The 24,678-nt window shown below is 35.9% G+C and overlaps 1 protein-coding gene across 1 annotated transcript in view; it reads left to right on the forward strand.

The window, feature by feature from the left end:
• Window positions 1-1,431, forward strand: part of tafa3a (TAFA chemokine like family member 3a) — a 140,612-nt gene extending 139,181 nt beyond the window's left edge. The window contains exon 5 of the mRNA XM_038270267.1: window positions 680-1,431. Coding sequence (XP_038126195.1) covers window positions 680-691 — 12 coding nt within the window. The 3' untranslated portion in view covers window positions 692-1,431. The remainder of the gene's footprint in view (window positions 1-679) is intronic.
• Window positions 1,432-24,678: the final 23,247 nt, after the last annotated feature.

Genomic DNA, 24,678 nt, shown 5'->3' on the forward strand with positions numbered 1-24,678 from the left:
CAATTTTCTTTCTTGCCTGTCTCGGATTTGATAAGAATGGCTCATAATTTAGCCTATGGCATTTTTTTTTTTTTTGGTCTGGATATCACCAAACAAACTACCGAAAATTAGCTAAAAGTATGTAAAGCTTTTTTTTTTTACATAAGTTTATTTGATCATGATTTCAGTTGGTAAGTAAGTTGATCTGCCATTGGAAAAGGACTTTTGTATTTAAAATAAGAAAAGAAAAATCCCTAATACCTTGTTAAAACCTGGCAATTAGCTTACTGATGAAAATTAGGCAAACAGCTATATTATTGGACACCTCCAATAAGTTAAAAAGAAAAGTCAATTGTAGATTTAGAAATATACATTGAATGATGACTTTTTTTCTAAAACAATTTAACATCCAACCCAAACAGATCTCCTAAAACATTATGCTCTATTTTTTTATATTAATGGTTAAAAAAACATATGTTTGCATTGTAACACATTTTGCCAGATTTGTTTTGTTTTTATGAAAACACCTGAGCAAAATGCAAAGAAAGGTCTTAGAACACAAAACCTCAATCCTGCGTTCGGAGTTTACTATTCAGCTTTTAATCAAGTTGCTGAACTGCTGTTAAAAGAAGAAAATGGCTTTTGTGTATGTGTCTTATATCACACCCTGACATATGATTTTCTCTCTCTTTGTTTCCAGGTTACCCGATAGTTGTATTTTTCCAGAACAAAGATATATGGACCCAAGATGTGTCTTTTATCATCCCTGAAGGACATTTTGGATCCCAAGGAATTAATGGACTGGCAGAAACCAGGGACCAATACGGACATTAGTCTCAGACATTCCAGTGAATGAAAAGATGGAATGTATGAGGAAACTCACATGAGACTACAGTCCCTAACAGATTCTTGACTTTTTGTCTAGCATCAACAGTAGCTTATTCTCTACTCTGCTGCCCACCAAATCTCTCTTTGTAATATACTTCTAATCCAATGGATTTCAAAACCCAACAATGATGTTATCTATTTATTGACTTTAAAAACTGGATAAGATAGTGAAAAAAATCACCCTCAAAACATGTGATGTGAAACTTTTGTGTCATGTTCTTGCTACAAGAAGCCCTGGGACTTTGGTGCATATCTCTGTGGAGGCTCTTGTGAGGTCATACGCATTTTAATTCCTTTTAGCCTTATGGAGGAGATGTCTCTTCTGTTTCCTTTTGTTCATTTGAAAAAGAAAAGCCTGATATTTCTTCTTTTAAACTTTATTAGGATGATTAGTCCACTTTGAAAAGACACGTGCAATAAAAACACCCAGAAATAAAAAAAGTAATTAAAGGTCAACGTAGCTGTGTTCTGCAAAATGCTTAAATGGTATCTGTTATTTCAAAGCCTGGTGACTGCTATTCATTACAAATGTCAACATTATCTCAATAAATCTAAGTCAATGAATATTGCTTTTTTTTTTTTTAGAATAATTGCAGTCTGTGTTGTATTGTTGGATTGCAGGAGCTCAGCATGTTAAGCAAATGTTCAGGCAAATAAAACAGGGGGGAGGATCACTGGAAGATAATCAGGTTTGATCTCATGGTGGAACAGAAATGTGAAAATCAGCAAATACAGAAATAGGATGTGGACAAAGTAGAAAAGGGAAAATGCATCCTACCAGTTTTCCTCACATAAGCAGACTTTACAAGAATAGATTTCTCAAATCTATTCCATGGATACATTCATGTAGTAATGGGAAAAAGTGCATCCCCAATCTTTTGTTCCTGTTTTGTTTTTTAAACTTGAATGTTAAATATTCTTTGAATTTAAAGATCACACGAAAGTAATCTTAGTAAATTCAGATTTGAATTATGAAACTTGTATATTAAGCAACAAAAACTATCCCTTAGCAGAGTAGTTTGTTGCTATAATGGGAAAGTCTTAATGATCATCTATATATTTATTGCTAAAATTGTGCTAGATCTTTTAATTCTTTTTGGTAAGCAGTTATTCTTGCCTTGTTAGTGGATATTATGCACAGTCTCATAATAAGGGTCAATTCTTAAAGGTATAGTGGAGGATCTTTATGAATAAAAAAAAAAAACTGCGCTCCCTTTACCCACTCCTGAGAGAAAACGCCTATTAAATGCATTCGAGAGTGTGCACAAGCCCATTTCGCCTTGTGCACGCTCTGTTTAAAAGTTGCTGTTTGCATCACTCATAAAAACTTGCTTTCCAAAAGAAGATGTGCAATTTTTCCACGTTAGACTCACAAACAGGTGTTATGCCAAGAAATACCAGTCTGCTGAGAATTACCTCTCCTTTCGCACAATGATGAGAAAACTGATAGAAATATGAATGAAAAGAGAACTTTAAAATATATTCTTAATATTCTTATATTTCTTATGCATGGATGCCCTAAAATTATGAGTTTTTGTTGGATGGATAAATGCAGAGAAATTCCTGCCCCTGACCCAAAAGCGTGAATTGCCCTAAAGTCTCGCGTATTGAGAAAATGAATTGACATATGAACAAAAAGGGAACTTTTAAACATATTCCTAATGTTTTGTCAGAAATGATATAGAATTGTGTTGATGCTATCTACTGAGTAGAGTATATATTCATAGGACACTTACTGTAGCACATTGACTAAAAATTGTCTCCATACAAGTAAAATCTGACTTTATCTGTCCACCAAAACCCAGATTTTAGGGTTTCAGGATCCATACATAAGAAATATGAAAACTTTAAGAATATGTTTAAAAAACCATTTTTGTTGATATTAAAATCCCTTTTTCACATCAGTATGCGAGAGGGGAGGTAAATCTCGGCAGCCACGTATTTCTCGGCATAGGGTTTGGTGAAAATGGGGATGAGCCTTATGTAAACATATCAACTGAATGACTGACAATTAAGAACACCACTTATTTTGATGACCTACCTAGAAAAAGAACATCCTCCACTATACCTTTAAAGTAATCTTTGGTGAACTCCTTGTTGGTAGCCTTATTAGGTCATTGGGATTGGACAACCTCTTCAGCAAAGATCCAGCTGTTTTCTGAAATTGTGGATTAAAAAATTCACTGTTTTTTTTTTTTTTTTTAAAGGCTCAGAAAATCATTTGTTAACCAAAGACTCATAGATCTCAATGGCTGTCATTTCATGCTGTGCTTGAATCGATTTACTGTAGATCAGTAAATGTTTTGTTGCAGTACCAAGGCTAGTACCAAGGCAGTGACTAAAGAAAGTAAACTCAGCTTATCCAAAATGGTGGTTATTCACATTAAATTTATTATGAAATTTATTATTTCATAAAATTAGATAAATTCTTATTCTATTATTTTTCACATTTATGTAGTATTTTATTATTTTTCTAATTGAGTCAGTTTGCTTTGGTTGCTTTCTACATATTGATTGAAATGGCATTTTGAAAACTGCCTTTTGTTATCCCAGTAATCCTATTTGTTTTATGTTTAAGTTTTTGTTTTAATTGTTTATATATATATATATATATATATATATATATATATATATATATATATATATACAAATAAGCTACCAATCACCTTATCCCAATTTTCAGCTGTGTTCGTCGTTCTGAATAATGTCCTTTAATGTAGTAGCACAATGTGGCATTAAACAAAGTAAAACCCTCTGATGGAGGTAGGCTGTGCTGTGTGACAGGAGGGTGGGAGATAATGCATGAATGGAACAGGATTATTAAGTCCTGGTGGCCTTGCCAACCCGCTGCATCAGTGGGATCCAAGGGCAAATCAAATGCCTGTCCATTCTTACGCATATAATGTGGCTACCATCATTATCAATATCAACATGAGGCTCCATTTCCTTCTCTGTGGAAACCAAGCTTGTTGGGAGCAAGGAAACGGTTGGGGAATTATTTATATTTCAGCAGCATGTCACAACCACCTTAGAGACAGGAAGTCACACTTTGAAAGGGGCAAGCCCTCTTGCTGATAAGAAAATACATGCAAATTTATACTTAAGCTGCCTTAGCAAGATAGAGGCCATCCAACCATCCATTTATAAATAGAAAATTCTGATAAATACGCTCTGATAAAGACAAGTGAAGGAACGGTGCTTCTTTTTATCACACTGGTGTCTTAACTTAAAAAAAAAAAAACACTTTATGGTAAATTTTATAATTTGTAACTCAATTTTCCCTGTAATTGAAACAGCACATTCTCTATAATGTTTCTTATTCTAAACATAATTAATTAAGCTAAACGTAAAAGGCTTACCCCCAAAGATCCGAGCCATGGGACTGATGCTGACTGAGAGAAATGAGGGGAGTTGCTATGGTTAGCAATCCAGGTTGCGTCTTGTTTGGTTAGAAATCATTAAATTACAGTAATGACTAATATCTCATTCCTGCTTGCAATTCGCCGGAGACCACCATGGATTTAATAAAGAGCTGGCGATGAATTACAAACAGCAAATGGCTGAGGAAAGGCTACGTGATTATGCAGAGTAATTCAAAAGTGCATTAATAAAACAATACAGAAACATTGCTAAATCATTTGAGATAAAGGCTATTTGCATAATTCATTAAGATTAATCAGACCAGGCAATCTACCACAGTGCTCTGAGGAGCAGCAAGGGGAGACATGATTCCTTTCCCCTGAAAAAAAAAATCTCTATCTACAAACAATGATACAAATCTACCCTTGGATCAGAGAATTAACCTCTGTTCACTTTACAGCCCCTGCAGTGTTGAAACACAATCCTTCAGTCATCCGCTTTAATGTGGGCTAATATTCTATTAATAATGAAAGATCTTTTCATACAGGAGCTCCTCTGGGTTCTGTTGCTCTGCCATAAAAGACCTTCAAAAAAGATGAATGGATTTTGCATAAAGTTGGCTTCAAAATAAGAGAGGATCTGAGGTTTAGCATTATCTTTGTTCTTCTTTTAACTTGTGCTTGTCATTCTCAACAGTGGCTGAATTAGAGAGAGGTCACAGATCACAGAGTGCGTGTAAGTCAGAAGGTTACTGCTGTTGAAATTATATTCATTCATATTCAGTTTTGGAAAACAACTTCCATTATTCGTGTTTAAAAACTTCACCTTATTGTGACAATGACTATAAATTAATTTTTGCATTAGAAAGAACTGATGGACTGTACAGTATAATGACACAGATTTGTGGTAAATCTTTGAGGAAAAAGCCCAAATGAAACTTTAAGGATTTTACTCAAGGTTGTTTAAATCTTGAATTTATCCCACATTTATGTAAAAGATTTTCGTGATTTATATGATAGCTGCAGAAGCAGACACCAGGTTGATGTAGTCTTAAATATAATTTAATTGTTTTACATCAAAATCTCTAACATGCATTCACATTCCCCATAAAATGTAACATGTAACAGTATGCCCTCAAACACAGGTGCTTAACAAAGCTCATTTTTAAGCAATAAATATACAGTATATTTTTAAATGTGCTGGAAAAGCATTGAATTGCCTTTAAAAACGGTATCAATAATAATCACATATTACCAAGTTTACTAATATATATATTTGGATATGAACATAATGTAATAAAAAAAAAAAGTTAAAGGTGTATGTTACATGTCAATATAGACATTAAGCTGAGATAAATAAGACCAAACTCAATAAATCAGCTAATAAAAAATCGTTCCATTAAATCAACATGATTATTTTACCAAAGAGTCTTACACTATTGCTTTTGCTCTATCAATAAAGTCTAAACAAAAAGTTTGTTTATTCCAACCTAGAAGAAAATACAATTGCATTAATAGAACTGCTTACTAAATATGGCAGTGATGATCATGATGATTGGATTTAAATGTTACACATTTTGGGATCAGAAAGGTTTTTACTTTTGTAATGTGGATTTAAGAACTTAAACGACTTTTGACAAGCAAATAAGAAATTCTAATATGCTTCATCCTAGTATGAAAAAAAAAAGTCCTTTGCCAAGTCCATAGGCATATTGACATTAATGACAGGCCTAGTCTTATCTAAGTACAGTACTGTAAAGTACATGTTAAATTAAAAGGTTCATTCTGAAAATCTTTCTGCCAATACATTCAACCTATATGGATTAATATACTGGAAAATGAGCTAGAAATAAGTAAAATTTTCTTAAATTAAGTATATTTGCCCTTACTTTGATTAGATAAATGAGATACTTTGGCAATGGAATGAGTATTTTCACTCCTAAAATAAGACAATTAGATAATATGCACTTGAAATAAGACAATACAATTGTTTTTTTCTTATTTTAAGCGTAAATTGTAAATTCCATTGGCAAAATGTGACACTTTCCTCCTTAAATTCAAGAAAAAATGCACTTACTTTAAGAAAAAATGACTTATGTAGAATACATTTTTTTGCAGTGTGGATACAGCAGAATACATTTTACTTGGCCATTCCCTAAAAACAGCAGCTTTAATTTAATTAAATAAATAAAATCCATTTATTTTTCCCTTATTAAAAGAAAATTGCATTTAAATCATCCTGCATATTAAACTTTTTTCTAGTATGTCTCCTGTTAATAGAATTATATTAAGTGTGATATAGTACAAGGGTTATTAGCTTATAGCAGATTTCATTTCACTTTTTACAGACTGATGCCTCCAAAGCTGTTGATTAAAACCCTCCCATGACTCCTTCCTGGAATGAATCCCCTAGTCGACTATCTCAAGCAGAAAATAATATTAGTAAAATGGTATTTTCTAGCTGCGGTCAGGGATGGGTTCACATCTTTCTGGAAAGAGATGACAATGACTCACCAATCCAGTTTTATTGCAAGGCCAATAATAGACAAAAAAAACATAAGCTCAAGCTCATCTTGCACCTGCAGGTTTCTGTATGTTATAAAAACTGTTAGACTGTTTGATTTCAAAGAATGCTAACAATCACAACCTATTTTATACTTATCAAACCACAAAATGTAGTATTAAAATATGTAAAAGGCTTTTTTTGGCATTAAATAAAAATAATGACAGCTACAAATACTTTGAAATTCCAAGTCAAAGGGTCTAAGACTGTAAATATTTACGCTGAAACACAAAATGCTCACTTACATAAACACCATCTGCTGGGTCTGCCAAGGCATCTTCTTGACAGGATGAATTACTCTGAAAAACTGTCAGATACACTGGGCAAAATTAGATTTTCTCATTTGATAATGAAAGCTGACAGAATGTAATGAAAAACCGCTCGATCTTACAAACAGCCAGATGAACTGTCGGTTTGTCTGGGAAAAAACTTTGCTGTTTGTATTTAATCTAATAAGGAGGTTCGTACTCTTAATATTCGAGTTACTTCTCTCACTTAAGCGGCCGTTTCTAATTCAGTTTTGGTGCAGAGTGAGGTGTATTTTGATGGCTGTTTGTATTTCACCAGTCAACTTAAAGGCAGTTTATTTTGAGGTGAGCTGTGCATCTTTGTGTGTGTGCACTGCTGTGACCCGAGGTATAATGGGATTATCCTGCTCAAGGCAAGACGTAGATGCCTTGAATTCTAATATCAAAGCCTTTCTCCATGTACCTGACACGTCCTCCTCTCTGTGTTTGTCATGCCTGACTGGACTAAGAGGCGATAAGCTTATGAATCACAACACAGCCAGCAAGCTGCTTTGGCAAATCATTCACACGTTCTGTCAGGGTATCCTATCAAAGGGTTTTTATTCTGGCTGTTTACGACATCATATACTGTACTTTGATGTACACTAACAGCTACTTCTCTGCAAAGAAAGCCTCAAAAAATTAAGTTTGTTTTCTTTATGACCAAAGCTTTGCAGAAGAATCGGACTTAACCGCACTGCTCAATGGAGATCCAATAGATAAAGTCTCCAAGTATAATGTTGACAAGACATTAGTGCTGCCCGGTGCATTTGCTCTTCTCTCTCATCAGAGACGCTCTCAGCTCCCACACTGCATTATCTGAATGGCCCCGGGTCAGTGAAAGGGTCTGCTGTAATTTGAAAAGGAAATGATCTTTTGTGGAACTTGTGGAGCAGACGAAGCAGAGGAACAAGGGGAAAAGAGGTGGGAGTTTGAGTGGGTGTCAACAGGCAAGAAGAGTAGATGGAAAGGTGCAAATTTTAACTTCCTCTGCTGGCAGCTGGCGAATGTGTTAATAGGAGGGAGGTTTGTGAAGTGATGTCTATCTGGATGGGCAGGCAGGGAGAGGCAGACAAGCAAAATGAAATTCTGATGGATTCCTAACTGCATTTTATTTTCTCCTTGGAACAATTTTCTTAACTCTGCATTTTTACTTTTCACCTTATTTCCCAACAAATGTTAAAAGTTAAGTCAAATTGTAACAAGCAGGTTGTTATTCCAGAGCGACATTTCAGAGGAGTTAATGATAATGATCCAATTAGGTTATCTTTATTTACTTGTTTAAAGACTAAATGGCCCATCAATCTACTGCCATTTACTGCTCCAAGATCCAGGTTTTATGCTACATAACTCATCACTGTAGTTCAAGTTCACATTGTGCCTAATTTTTAAGCAACCCATGTTTTATTGTCATTACACTGTCACAAGTAAAGCGCAAGGAAATTACCTCTATATTAAACCCATCTGCTTTTGAGCTGTGGGCTGCCATTGTGCATTACCTGGGGAGCAGTGTGGGGTTAAGGGTCTTGCCCTGGGAGCCAGAGGGGCAGTCTGTGGGAGTGGGGCTTGAACCACTAGGTGGCCACACCCCAAAGCAGGCATTAGCGTGAAGTGTCTTGCCTAAGGACCCACACCAGCAGCTCATTCCCTGCAGCCTGGGTTCAAACAGGAACTTCAGCTAGCCAGCCAAGTTTAACAGTTTATAACTGGGCCAAATGTTAAACAAATGATTAACAGTTGATATTTAACCTTTTTCTACTATTGGTGTGTTGAATGTTCTTAAGGTCCTGCCTTGTTGATTGCTTTTTAAACAGATGGTTGAACATTTCTGAAGTGAGCTTCTGTCAGATTTCCGTAGCAGATGCAATATTGGAACATGTTGGCTCTTTATAATTATTAGACAACTGCACACAATCTTTGAAGACTTTGCACAACATGATGCGTAATCCATAGGATGTCTCCCCTCCTGGTGGAGACTGATAGTTGTTTCTTGTTGCCTAAATCACCTAAAGCAGTAGTTCCTCTCTTATATTTCTCTTATATTATTTTATTTCTTCAAATTTAAACAAACTTAATTGAAGATGGAGTTAATGGTTTTAATTGCAAGTGATGGAACTGCTAGAGAAGTTAAACTTTATTTATAATGATTTTTTTTTTAAACTATTTTAACATTTTAAGGGCCATAAATTCACAAATCTAATTTTTAGGAAAAATATGTTACAGCAATGTAATAAAAAAAAAAAAAAAGATTTAATGAAATTTAGAGAGCTCATTACAAAGACAAAAAAATAATTTTGGTTTTTGATATACTTTGTTGTAACTTTTGATTGAAGCAAAAACTTTAGAGCAATTATTTCTTTTTTTTCAAAACATTTCAGTTATTTTTTTGTTTGTCTTTTGAAAACTGCTCACTGAAATCCAGATGAGCAGTTTACACCTGCACCTTACGGTAGGCTGATTCATTTTAAATTGGCATTCTCTGCTCGAGAACACATTTAGCTGCTACAATTAAGCAAATTATTGGATGAGGAGAACTGAATCGAGCATACTGCACAGCAAAAGATTCTCATCATGAGCCAACTGGAATACATACTGTAGCTGGCGCATGTAAAGCCAAATACAGAGGAAACAGCTGAGGCTTACACACCAATTTGAGCACTTGTTTACTAGGGTATAGCAAAATGTTTCAAACTGTTAAAAAACCTTAGATCTATAGAAAACTGAACTTTCACTTACAGTAAACATTATGCCATAATTAAATGCAAACTCTTGATCATCTAAGACTTTTAATGATGGTGTTTGGATGAATATAAACACATTAGAGCTGAATATCCTTAAAATGGTCCTTTTATGGATTTATAACCTAATATTTTTTCAAAAGTAAAAGGTTAATTCATTTGTTGCAATATAAGACTGTAAAGCTTGTAGGGGTCAAAATGTATAAAGTAGCTTTTGTTTCCATATTAGCAAATGTATTGGGCTGACTGGGTTTTCTATTTCCAAGCATTAACTTGAGGACAATAACATAGAAAACAAAATTATTATTACCCGAATCACACCTGGCCATGTCGGTATGGATTGTTTCTCATTTTATAATAAAAACCTCAATTTAAAAACTGCATTTTATGTTCACTTGTGTTGTCTTTGACTAGCATTGAAATTTGTTTGATGTTCTAAAAGCAATATAGTGTGACAAACATGTAAAAAATAAGAAATGTAAAATGGGAAAAAAAAACCTCACCACTGTATATTTAAGATCCGATAACATCTAAGAGGTAATTGAAATACATTATTATATGAAAAAAACATGGGAGATAATACTTTAACTTCCTTTCTGTTATGTTATTTGGGCACTTTTATGTCCAAATTTAAATAAATGTATATAAATGGAGCACATGTCATTAACCTTATACTTGTTTTAAATGTTTATTTCTATTTAAACAAGTGGTTCTTAACTGATTTATAATCAGTTTTTCTTTTAATTTATTTTAAAATGTTTTTGTTAACAAAATAACAAATCAAAGAATGATCTCTCTGATATGTATAAATAATTAAAAAAAAGAACGACCTGCACACTCATCACTCTAATCCAACGTGTGCTGTAAGATCTATGGCCCATGAGGTACAGCCAAACTCCCTTCAACAGATGTTCCTGACTAATTATCTATTGTATCATACATCCCTAAAGCCCTTAGTTCCTGCGTAGTTCTCTGATGGGAGCCTGGTCATCCCTGTTTCATATCCTTGGTTTGGTTTCCTCCTTCCTGGGGCAAACCTCTCCATCTGTGGAGGGATCAGGAAAGATGCACAGGCTGGCCCACCAGAAGTAAGGCATGCTGTTCACACACCTTAAGCTGTCATTTTCAAGTACAAACATTGTGGCTTACATTGTATTCTATATTGTGGCTCTAGCTCCACTGAAAAAGAGTTCTAAAAAAATTAGCCATCGAAAATTAACATTGCAGTTTCACAGAGGTAAAAAATGGATGTAGGCAAGAGGAAAAGGCATTTGCTACATGGTTTTATTACAGGCACAGATATATACTTTTCATCCGGATCATTAAATTCTAAGCCAAATCAAGGCTTTGTTGGGTTACTCTATTAAGCTTAGAACTCAATGCTAATCCAGACATTTTAAATTGAAAAAGCTTCCTGGATGGGAGGTGAAACATATTCACACTTGGAAAACAAAGTCCAATGGTTTGTCTTTTAACTTTTTTGGAATGACTATGAGCTTGATGACTGAGAATCTTTACCGACGCCATTCATTAGATTCACCAAGTATTGACACCACAAATGAAAAAAGTCTATAATTTAAAACAGCAAGCAGTATGTTCTTGTTTTAAGCCATTTTAGGAAGATATTACCCATTGTATTACCTTATGATTGTTATCCCCAATGTGCATGTTTTATATAATTCCTCATGAAAACATTTTGATGAAATGCAAACTTGATGAGTGTTCACACTTCTACGAACACAGCCTGTAATCATCATTGAGAAAGGTCAAATAAAATTGGCAGTTTTAGTTATGTAACATGAAACAAAAGAAGAGCTCTGGCTCTGTCAGGTGTCTAAACCCTCACTGCCTTTGCTACAATCCTTCCTTTGGACTGATAAGTCTATCCGGTTGAGAAAACCCCTGTTATGTGCAGAGCAAACCCCAGAATCACCTTGGACATCCTAGGCCAAAGCTAAGGAGAGCTGGATTGGATTAAGATACGCCTGGCTGCCTTTTGCAGTCCTGTCAACATGGGCTCGGTGTCTTTGCAGCAGAGATCAGAGAGACATGAGAAGGTCATCGCCGCTGGGAAAAAAAGGCAGTGAAAATATTGTCCTGACAAGATGTAGAGTGACTTTTGCAACCCGAGGCTTGAGTTTCAGATTAAACAGTTCGCTGATAGAAGTGCTGAAGTTGAAGGAGGTGCTAAAGAGGGATTCGAAGGGTGTTAATGCCATTACATCTGAATAAGTTCTTACTTTCAAATAATTTTAAATAAGGTAATAAGAATAATCATGATGGCACATAGAATTTTATGCTTGTCAGAGATTTCTGGATGCCACATCTAATGTTTAACTGATGAGAGCCATGTGGAGTGTGTATCCCCTCCACAGAGGTTGTAATGACAGGACTGGGCTTACGTAAAACTGTCAGAGTATTTAAATTCACTTATTATTTTTTTACTGCCATCCCTGTAAGAAACCTTTCAGCTCCAAAGGTAGTTTAGGGTAAGGGTGTTTAGCCTCAGGCTTTAAAATAGCTGAGGTATTGTGTGAAAAACTCTACAGAGTGTACCATATGTATACAGTAATGAAAATGAATTAATCATGAAATCGTACCGTAAACACTGAAAATTCTTAAAGTCTGGTTCTAGACCATGTGATGGTTTATCGTGATTTAAATACCAAATCAAGCTACACAGGTAATTATGTAATATCTGTAATATTACATAAAAAAGTTTAAAAATAGTTGCATCTCAATTAATTTGAATTTCACTGAAACAAATTTATCTAGAAATTACTTTCCCAAAGCAAAACATATATACTATAGAGATTCCCTCAGCATAGAGATTTATTTCGAAGATTCATTTATGATAGGTTTAATTAAAAGCTCATTAATACCTAATATTTGTTTTGTACGTTAAATTTACGCTAAACCAATACAATCATTTTTATTACAAAAATATCCTGTTACTTCAATTTTATGGCCTACGTCATCATGTGAGAACCTGCCAACAGGTAACTGCTGAAGAAGCTGGGGTTTCTCGGAATTTTGTTTTCAGACATATGAATTGAAAGTTAGTTGGAAGGAATAAAAAAATAATAATTGTGAAGCTTAATTTCATAACGTGGATATAAATATTCAAGATGTGAACCACAGCTGGAGTTAAGAGTTTTAAAGCTACTCCAGAAACCTGAACCTGTCAGATTCCTTCTGTTAACCAGAGAAAAAAAGAGATCCCTGGCCTGGGATCAAATGAAAAAGAGCAGATGTTTTGTTCAGCAGTACAAAATCCCCTTCTCAAATGAAAGGACATTTAGCATTTTATTTAGAAAGGCCTTTATAGTACATCAAAAAGTAATACAGAGCTCTCCCGTTGTTTCAGATTGGAACAACTGTTCAATTAGGATACAGCATGAAAGTTAGTAATTTAGGGCATAAAAATGATCAAATTCTCACCTTTCACGATTTTGAACTTGCACCTTAGAAAGTCTCACCTGGCAAGTGTTGGTAACACATCAAATCTCTACCAACTGGTTTAAATTTAAATAAATTAAAGAAAGAATCAAAGCGGGTAGCGTCAGAGTAATTTCTATTCAGAGATTTGTGTGCATACTGTCCTTAGCAACATCATATATCAAACAGACTTATGAATAACATTTCAAAACACTTCACTGTATATTTTACATGATATATTTAGAGCCAATAGATCTATTATAGATAAACTGTTCTAAAAATAGGTCAATGTTTTGTGCTTAATGAAACCCCTTTAACCTAATTTACTGCTTTCAGACAGTACATTTTAATTTACTGTTTGAAAGCTGTAGTTAAGAAAATTTTGCTTTGTATACACTCTGTATACAAAATGACAATAAAAGTTCACTTCAGATCTTTTTTTGCATTTCTTATCACTTTCTATGCCTTAGTCCAATGAGATCCTTGAGAAACTCTTTATGTTTCTTGTTACACAGGCACCTTTTATTTCATTTTTAGCATGTTAAAGGAAGACCATTAGTTGGGCAGGTTATTTTGTATTAGCTGTTCTTTAAATTTTAAAGTCTGTTCATGTGCTCTGATAGGTTACCTATTTATTTAGTGTGAACAGTAAGAGACGGTGAGTGAGGGCCTCTTGCCAAGAATTGGATAGCATTTTATGCATAAAAGAAGCTCAGAGTTGAGCAGATGGTTACATTAGGGACTGATGATGTTCACACAGTGTAGTATGTGAATATGTCATTGTGCCTGTTTGCAAGTGTTGAATAATCACTTGCTATATTTAATTAGGATACTGGGGAGGTGATAATGTGCCTAAACTTCTATCATCAATTTTGTGGGATGTATGTTTTGTATTGGGATGCATGCTGGTAACAATCCATCTTTTTCTCCATTGGAACCTACATATGAAATACAGGTGTACTTAGATAACAACGGAGTGTGATGATTGCCCAGCAGATTTTTGCATATTCTGACCAAGTACCCTGGGCCTGAAAATAAAACAAAACGAGTTATTGCTTATCAATAATCTGCCTTCAGGAATGTCTGAGGCTTTAATTCTTTCTGGCCTTTTTGTATGCAGACTGCATGGCATGTTATCAAAATATAACTGGGGAATCTGAACAAAAACCAAAGATGGTGTAGTGTGTTAGGTAAAGTTTAAAGTTACATAAAATATAGTAATGTGTTCAAGTTCACACAACAGTAAAGGACATCTTGGTCTTTCTGACCATAAAATAGGGGAAACTTTTGAGGTAATTCTTATATTCTTTGAAAGATGATGCAGCTAAGCTTATAAATCCCACATGGGACCCAAAATCTATTGTTCTAACACACACATACTGCCAGGATTAGTGGATACTTATTGAGGAACAAGATGCAGAGATGAAGATGTCATGACTTTCTTAAGGGATCTGACCCACATGCAGTAAACCACTCAGAGAACCAGGGTAGAAGTTTGAACAGATATATTGATGAAACCAGTGGGGTTAGATTCAGGAAACAGAGTGAACTGGTGAACCGGAACTGGAAAAGGAAAGGGAAGTTTCAGGGGGAGAAGGCCAAACATCCAGCTTGCAGGAAGGCTTCCTGCCGAAAAGGCAAAGACAAAAAAACTAGGTTAGGCTCAGCGAAACTCAGCTTAGCTAGAGTACCCAAAACTGGCAAACACTCTGGCGCCGAGGTGGTGACAGTCCAAGGCTCAAATAGTCCTCAGTGATGAGTCAACGTGCTGCAGGTGTGTGAGAGGACCAATAAGGACAGGGCACCACCTGGTGGAAGAGGGGGAGAAAGACACAATAACACAACCCACACAAACTGCATTCCTGACAGAAGAGGCAGAGAGGATTTCTTACAAAATTTTATGAAAAAGCAAAAATACAGAATAATAATCCAGGACCGGTCGACAAGAAACATAGGAACCAAAAACTGGAAGACACTGTGGAGGGGGGAATAAACCTACGGAATGAAATAATGAAGAAAATCCAGCAAAAACTAACTGCATAGGAGAAGTATATATGCTAAACAAAACAATGACTGGATTAATCAACTGATTTTGAGCGATGTAGAAAGAAGGATCTAGAAGAGAGCTAGTGGAAGGAGAATGGTACAAGGTGGGAAACGGAGAGTAAACAAGAAATACATACGTGCCAAAATACAACCAGAAAAACACTGGAATGACACAAAATGGAAAGGAAATAAATGAACCAGAAAACACAGCATGACATAATTCAAAGTATTACTAGAAACTTAAAAGACAAAATGAACAGCAGTCTAAGAGCCTTCATCACAATCTCCATGGGGCTGTGTAAAACCACACTTAAGGGCAAGATCTAGAACCTTGCAAAAATCTCCATCAGATGTGGTACATACCAAGGAGATGCTTGGTCCCCCTACTGTTCTGCTAAGGCCTTAGCCCCCTTAGCCAAATAATTAACAAGACTGGCAATGGATACAGACTTAGAAATGGGACCACTCTCAGTCACCTTGAGCACATGAATGACATCAAGCTGTGTGCTAAGAGTGTGCGTGACACCAACAGAATCTACAGCAGTGATATTGTAATGTTGTTCGGGCTGGAGAAATGTTGCTGGATGGTGACAATGAGAGAGAAAGTAGTCCACGCCGAAGGTTATCTCCCAGAAGGAAGAATAGCCAATGTAGAAGACAGCTACAAGTACATTGGAATAGCACAGGCAAAAGGCAACCATGAAGAGGCTTCAAGGAAAGCAAGTTCTGAGAGGTCAGCTCAGTGGTAATAACAAGGTCCAGGCAGTCAACAGCTATACCTTATCAGTAATCAGATACCCTGCTGGGATATTAAGTTCGCCTAATGAAGAACTTCAGGCCACTGATAGCTGAAGCTACTCACCATGCATAGATTGTTCCACCCCAAACTCCAGCATCCACAGACTCTACACTAAGCACAAAGAAGGAGGCAGAGGCCTAGTGAGCATCAGTGCCTTCATTGAAGAACAAACATTAAAGCTTCAAGAATATATTGGGAACATGGTCCCAAGGGATGTCTCAGACAGTGGGCGCTGTGAACGAAGGAACTGGACAAACTATCATTGGAGGAAAAAACCCTGCATGGGATGTACCACTTACAGATAGCTGAAGTGGCTTATATGACAAAATCCTACCAATGGCTAGAAAGAGCTGAAGAACAGTACAGAAGCCATGATTGTGACAGCACAGGAGTAGGTTTTAGGCACCAGAACTATAGCGTACCAGATCTACCATACAAGGCAAGATCCCAGATGCAACAACAAACAATCCACCATCTCACAGCAGGGTGTAAGATACTGTCAGGAAAGGAAAAACCAAGTTGCTGGTATACTGTACATAAACTTCTGTGCAGAACACAAACTGGAGACCCCAAAATCAAAATGGGAGCCACCTACCTAGTTGATGGAGCTAAGAGCTAAGATCATGTGGGACTTCCCGATACAAACAGACAAAACAGCTATGGCCAACAACCAGACATTGTTATCGTTGATAAGCAGAAAAGGACGGGCATAATGATGTGACCATCCCAGATGATGGAAACATTAGGAAATAAGAACATGAGAAATTGGAAAAATACCAATGCCTCAGGAAAGAACTTGTCATGATCTGGCCTGTTTGCTCTCCCTTAATTAGTCATTCCTTTCACCTGTTGTTTTTCCCTCCCTGCCTCAATTATAATTTATTCCTTTCAGCTGTTTCCTCTAGTTTATATTCAGTTCAGCCTGAGCATTCAGATCATTGCTCGTCTTTCTGTCAGTCTTTCTGTTCAGTTTTATTTTATGGATCCTAGCTGCCAGTGGAAAGAGGGTTTTTGTCTTTGTCTCGTCTCCTGATCGTCCACTGTTCCTCCCCCACGGAGTCCTCTGGGTTTTTGGATCATTATGGGTGGAGGTTCAGTTTTTATTCAGTAAGCCTGGCTCCAGGGAGGAGACCAATTTAAAGTCCTGCTTCAAGTTCCATTTCCTACGTCCCGTCTCGGCTACCCTCTTCCACTGAGCCTGCCTGTCTGCACCTGATCCTGTCTGCTCCTGTGCGTGACCACCTGGTCATGCTTCTGGTCCCAGTAAGACTCTGAACCCTCCTGGAAGCCTGTGGATGCATGGAAGTCTGGATCCTGCCACCTGTTTCTTTTCCTGTCTGATCTGGATCCTGCCTGTTTCTGTCTGTTCCTGTCTGTTCTGGATCCCTGACCAGGATCAGCTTCCAGCATAACCTCTGGGACTGCAGCACTGGGGACACTCATGGTCTGGACTGTTAAACCAGGTAAGTGACCAACCCAGATAATCATATATCAGTTTATCGTGGTCACTTACCTGTGTTTCCTCCATAGACTGTCTGAGATTGGGCGGTGCCCCGCCCCCCCGCCTGCAGTGTCCGAGAGCCACAGCTCCGCTTCTTGTTTTGTTTTATTTAATAAACGTTTGAACTTTCCTACTGACTGTCTCTCCTTGAATACTGGGTCCATCTGTCCTCGGTTCATGACAGAACTAAAGATAGCCTGGAAGGTGAAATCAACTGTAGTGTATGTGGCCAAATGAGCTCTCAGGGCAGTAACCCCCAAACTGGAAAAATGGCTTCAACAGATACCTGGAGAAACTTTAGAGATCTCAGTCCAGTAATGCATAACTCTAGGGACAGCTAAGGTACTGAGAAGAACCCTAAAGCTCCCAAGCCTCTGGTAGAGGACCTCAGCTTCTGAAGAGAGGCAACCAGGATGATAAGGGGAGGGGGAGAGAGCAATTTTTTTTAATATATGGACTTTGTTTTTTAATCTGAATTTGGTCAGTAAGATACTCTTTTATTTCAAATAAAGATGGTGCTTAACTAGAAAAACTTAATTAACTCAAACAGGAAATAACATGAATAAAGGCTTTACAAAACATAAAGTATCAATCTTATTTTTTATGAGAATTTCCCTATGTAGGAGTTAAATCACTAAATCTGGCTCCCATGCTCAGTCAAAAAACAGGACTAGACTGTAAATTGCACTTAGATGTAACTGCTAACTTGGATATTTATTTGTCAAGTTTTCTATGTATGTGATATTGTGTTGAGCTGTCTAGTATGCAGTCTGCCTCACAAGCATATAGGCAAGTAGAGACAGGCATTAGCCCCCAGTGCCATAAATAATTTTAAGCTGATAGAGAAAATGAGGTGGATGAAATCAATGCTCTCCATCCAAAAATGTAAAAAACATATAATAGTAATAAAGGCATGATATTTGGTAATAATAATCTTAATTTCTTTGGATTGCAAATAGTTTGATCTCAGGGACAGTGCAAGATGTGAAGCAGCTCTCATGAAAAGAACCTCTGAGGGACTGGAGACATTGCAATTATAGAATCTATTGACTTGTGTTTCCCAAGATATGATCAATTGCAGTGGAATAATGACATCTCTGTGTTGTTTTGACCCATTCACCACCAAGGCAATTTATTTTGTGTGACAGGAGGCTTGCGAGGGACAACTCTGCTGATGTGTGCCAGGGATCAGGGGGAGGAGAGTTCTGAGCTGGAAAGGCAGAATAGGAGAAGGTCATTACTTTGTGCATTGGCCTCTTTTAGGATGAGCATCAACACATTTTCCTTTTTTTTAAGTTAGTTATTATTCTTATCTTTGTTGATAATTTGGCCCCTGTATAAAACCTTCAACATATATAAAAGCCACTTATCATTGTTTAAAATATGAATTGTTACTTTAATCTAATCTGGATTAAATCTCTTAAGGGGAAGCTTTACAGTATTGCCCTCTAAAGAAAACGTAGATTTAGAGAAAACACCTGCTAGTGGTTGCATCAAAAGTCTATATATATATGTATTTATATATATGTATTTATATACATATACTGAGGATTGACTTGTTATAAAGTTTTAGCCTTTGCTGTAAAAGCAAATTTGCTGTGGCTGTGCAGGATAGCTGCTAAAAGAGCCTTTTTGTCTTAACTTTGACCCTGAATGATTGTGGTCTGCCTCCCATCACCAGTCCCTAATCATTGAATGTGGGCATTTATTTACTCTCCAGGGAAAGTTGCTCAGTGTAGGTGTTTTGTGGAGGGGGCGGGTAAAGTTGTTTTCAAAGGATAAAGGCTGCTGATTAATCAGACTTTATGAATTAAGTGAAATACCACTTTGCGTATGATTTACCTTTTTTTAAGTTGCATTATTGATGAATTATATGGCCTTTGAAGAGCTTTACATTATCTGAAGAGGAGGTGTAAGTCTTTTAGAGCAAGAATAGTTACTGATCATAATGACATATAATGTAAATAAATCGCTAATAACCTTTTGTTTGTTTACAAAGCAGAAATCTAATTCTAAAATACACTTTATTGACTAAAGAGCCTTCAAAGCCAAACCAAAAAATGAAATTAAAATTGACCTTTACTTTATGACCACTGGTGCCAACTTAGTGATTTTGTTGCTACGTGTAGACCCTTCATAAACAAATGACACACTCATTCTGGGTTGTTTGATAACTTTGAAAACATATTCACACTCTTCTTAGGAAGCAATAGGTGTTACCATTTCTCCAAATTCACATAGCAAACACACATGTGCAGCAGTCCTTTAGTAGCAGCTTTAGTCCAAGTCAATCAGTCTGTGTCTAGACTGTTAATGGATGCCCTGACAGTTAAAGAATTATGTAAATATAATGGTTTTTTGTCTTAAATTCAGTGCATTGATGTGTATTATTTTTTGTCTTACATTTTTTCTGTGAATTGCAAACAAAACCTTTAAGAAGTGAAGATCTTATACTATGACTCCATGTAGGTTATAGAGTACCATAGTGTTTAAAACTGTTTTGGAAAACTTAAAGAACAACACAAATAGAGAAAAAAAAATACCATTAGATTAATTTGCAGTTTCTAAATACAATGTGTCCTTTTTCACTCTTTTTGTCTGGTTGATTATTTGTCTCTCTTGCCGACTTTGTTGCAATTATGAGCAGATGGTACATAATAGAGATTAGGCAATGAAGTCATTTGGCAAATTCTACCAAATTTTGCCTAAAATCTGGACATATTAATCCTCCAAGACAAAACATGTTGAAAACACGTTTTGTTGATTTGAAAACATTTGGCAACTAGACTTTAATGGCAGAATCAAATCTGAAGGACAAGGAAGCAGGAACGCTCCTGGCTTTGCTACAGAGGACAGTTCCAGCAGATGTCATAACACAAGGAAATACAGTATGTGTGAGCAGTTTCTACAATGAGATTACACAGGTATTTAGCCCATTTTACTTTTCAAGTTCTTTCAAGATCATCAGGTATCTGCAGGTCAAGCTATTAAGTAATATAAGTTCCTTATATGGTTTATCATAATTAGTAGTTATAGCAATGACTCTTTTTTTTTCACAATGACTGAACAACAGACATTTAACTGCAGCTGTTGTGTGATTTTTACACTCTCAACAACCACTACACATAGCATCAATCTAAGGGGAATTTTTGCAGTTTAGAAAAACATAATATTGTCTCTGTTTCTGACTGTGACAAAAGTTTGTCTTATTTAGGTACATGATCATAATTTTAGCTTAAAATTTTTGAATCATAAGAGATGTTTCATTTGTTTTTACAGTTTACATTTCCTCAACATTCATAGCATTGAGCCCCATGCAAGCAAACAGATTTGCAAACATTTTGGTTCTTAAATATTTCCTTCAAGTTATTTAAAAGAAAATATCGCATTTACCATTTTTCTACTATTTCTACTCTTCTCTCAGATAAGAAAACATCTACAAGTGGTCCAGACTTAATGTAGGAGTCTGCTATGTTGTTATTTTTTCAATAAATAACTAGATTTGTATTATTTAAAAGAAATTGCCAATTTTTTTAGGCTACATGTTTATATATTATGGAATTCTGTAATTATAGATTACATTTTTTATTTGCTGATGACAGAACTATTGGGCTCTACGCTTACAGCTGGTATGTCCCTATCCGGAACAGAAAATCAAGAAAAAATTCAGCAACATGCTTCTGCTTGAAACTCCTCTAATTTTAAGACATGCATTCATTTCCCTCCATGGCAGCTCCCTGGTTTATTATTATACAATATGTGGAATGCATAAGTTTGGGTCTGTTTGAATTAGTCAAAAACAAGTTTCTCCATTAACATTTTTAAGTATATGCATTGTATGAGAAAGATGGAGAATAAGAGGAAGGGATGACAGATGTGGCCTGGAGATGTACAATACACATGTGCGTGTCTGTGTGTATTGTTGGTTGATGGTGAACTCATATTAAGAATTAACTTCATATGTTGCACTTCTTGTGCCACCAGAAGTTTTTATTTTTACTGTTTTGCTTTTGCTAGAGATTTCCTAAGACCATTTTCAGATCCTATAATTTTTATCTTTACTTCTGTAACATTAGTTAAGATTATTTTTATTGGTGTGTGAGTCTGTTAAACCTTAATATTACCTTCCTGTTATGTGTCAAAGCTAATGTTTTCCTAGGTAGTTTATCTAATTAGGACAGTTCCTCTGTCAGGAAAAAAAGTTACCTTCATTATGTACAGTACATGACAAAAATTTGTGAATTTATCTGAAAACACAATGTAATATTTTTATATGCCTCGAGCCATGGATGTCTCCTCATTTACAAACATGTCTGATGTAATCGTGTGACGATATAGTGACTGGAGTTGTATAAAATGCGTCTTTAACCATGATTCGGGGCCAACTTCATGAAGAAGGGATCCCGGCTGGTTCAGTAGCAGCCATTAAAAATGGCCCTTCCTGCTCAAACAGCAGCCGAATTGCAACCAATCAAATTGAACACCCTACGTCTGATTGAATGTTTGATTTTGTACTGACCTTACGATTGCTCATGGGGAGTTGGTCATGAGAGACTGATTGACCCCCTTTACTCCTTGTTTACTACATGACACAGGACTCACAATGGGGCTGAAACTCTGCTGGCTCTAAAAAATTCCTGCACGACTGGAGAATCGGCCCAAGAAAGGCAAAAATTGTGCTGTGTATCCCCAGGTGGAATGCATCAGGTGCATTAAGAATGTTGAATGTAATGTAGCATATTCATTAGAGCCCACTGTTGTGCCATAAACCATAAAAATTTTGGACATTGAGAACTAATGTCTATGTTTCATCTAAACATGATCATTGGAGAAGAGAATGCAGTTAAAACAGCTGTGAGACCTATCTTCTGTGCTAGATATGGCTGAAAGTAGAAATTATCTTGCAAATATGCAGCCTTATCAACATGACAAAGGAGAGATTCCCAATTGAAAATGACCTCTTTGCAAAAAATCATTTGGATTTTTTTATGCACATACGTACACTGAAGTTGGTTAAAATTTCTATGTAAAACTCTCGAATCTCCAAACTCTTATTCTCACACATCTGTATTTCTTCAAGACACAGATAAATGGGGCAATTGGAGACGGTGGAAAAAGTACTCCAAGTCCACTCACCTGTTCATAGAAAACGATCCATCAGGGACCAGCTGACCCCTCTGCCCATGCTTCTGCCTTGTCTGTAATTTGTTTAAGTCCCAATCCCAGTTCCACCCACACATCCATTCTCACTTTACTGCAGCTATCTCCTGTCAGCGGCAAATCTTGGTCACAAGCCCTCTGTAATCACTTTAGATTTGGGGCCTGTTGAGGAACTGAAGTTGAGTTTTTCTTCCGCAAAATAAATAAACAGATAAAATATATACTAAGTAACTTTTGAGTGATCTTGAGCATTAAATTGTCCAAAATCAAAGTACAATACTTCCATGCTGTATTAAAGTCAAATAACTACAAAAAAAAAAATCTAAACTGAATTTGAAATTCAGGTGAAATTGGTCTAATTAGCTTGGTAATGTTACATAAAATCATTATCAATAAACTTGTTGAAACATTTAAAAGAATTAGGCAGTCAATAAATTTGAGGAGGAAAAACATATTTACTGACGCAGTAAAACATGTTTTTGTGTTCGGAAGGTGCAGAGTCAAGGGTAATAATTGTTTACTTCTGTACTTTCGGGTTAAATTAACAGTAAAATGTACTAATTTTACCTAAATCTTTTGTTTAGTTTTGTACAGTTTTAATAAATACATTAATGGTTTTAGTGTCAGCAAACATTGTGGTGTTGTGAAAAACAAGAATCCACTATTTTGGAACTCTAGACGACTGCAATGGATCTTAAGATTACAACTGTTTTGAGATGTTCAATATGCTATGTACAATATATCTTAAAATATAGATCATGTAGATGATTGGGTAGAAAAGAATTAAAATAAAGAATATGACAGACCACCCTTAGCAACCTTTCATGACATTTCATGTAAAAACAAAATGTTTTCAATCACATGCTTCTTTGGATCTGTTTTAAATTTGTCTCTGTCTCTCTTTATAATATTAGAAGTAACAACATGTAATTCTCTTTTGGGGTTAATAAAAAAAAAAAATAATTTCAGTAAAATCCTTGCTCACAGAAAATTTTATATTTTTATAAATATATTTTTTGTAATACTGTAAAGAGGCATTACATATTCTTACTGCCACTTTTAGCCCAAACACAAAACTGCAAAACACTGCTTGTCCTTGTTTTTTTTTACTTTTTTCACCTGGCATGGAGTTGCCATCGGTGTCTGAGTTGGACTGAATGCCAGTTGCTTCTTAGTGGCCACAAAACCCATCTTGATACTACGCTTCTATTGTTTGCTAAGTTGTAACCATTCGATATGCACGAGCATGACGTCACATCCACAGAACAGCGTGGGCATTTCCAACCCAAAGTAATTCAGGAAAATACAAGCTACAAGCTTATAGATGCATCTGCGCTGAACTACTGTGGTGTCACTCTGCTTATCAAACAATATTTTAGTTGTAAAGAGTCAAATAGAAAGGCTATATTAAAGATTTTGTTTTGAAAAACTTACAAAATCTCTCTTTAAAACCAAGAACACCCTTTTTTTAGTGCTGGTTACAAAGAGATGTGGTTTAATATGAACTACATTAAAACACATGCATGTTCTTAAAATGTCAGTAAAAAATAATAATTACTTTTTGGCCGACAGGTCTTAAAATAGGGCCATTTTCTTTAGAACATATAAGTGTGCCACTCAGAGTGTGCCACTAAAGAACATGCCAAATCAATTGTAGTTTGGACTGACTTAGTCATAGAGGATTTATTAATACCAGCAGACTGGACAACATTTTCTTTGCTTAGCCAATCTAAATTATGACATTGGTAATTGAAATATTTAACAGTTTAGAGAACATAGCTTCAGATACTGAAATTAGTCTGAAACATACACTTACTAATGATGAATTAATCCATGCTGTTGTGTGAGATCATCAAAGAAACAAACTACAGCTCTCAGCATGCCTTGTAGCCCTGACATCACAGAACTAAGAAGGAAACC

This window comes from Cyprinodon tularosa, unplaced genomic scaffold, assembly GCF_016077235.1.
Source record: "Cyprinodon tularosa strain WSP-4 unplaced genomic scaffold, ASM1607723v1 ctg759, whole genome shotgun sequence".
Taxonomy (NCBI): domain Eukaryota; kingdom Metazoa; phylum Chordata; class Actinopteri; order Cyprinodontiformes; family Cyprinodontidae; genus Cyprinodon; species Cyprinodon tularosa.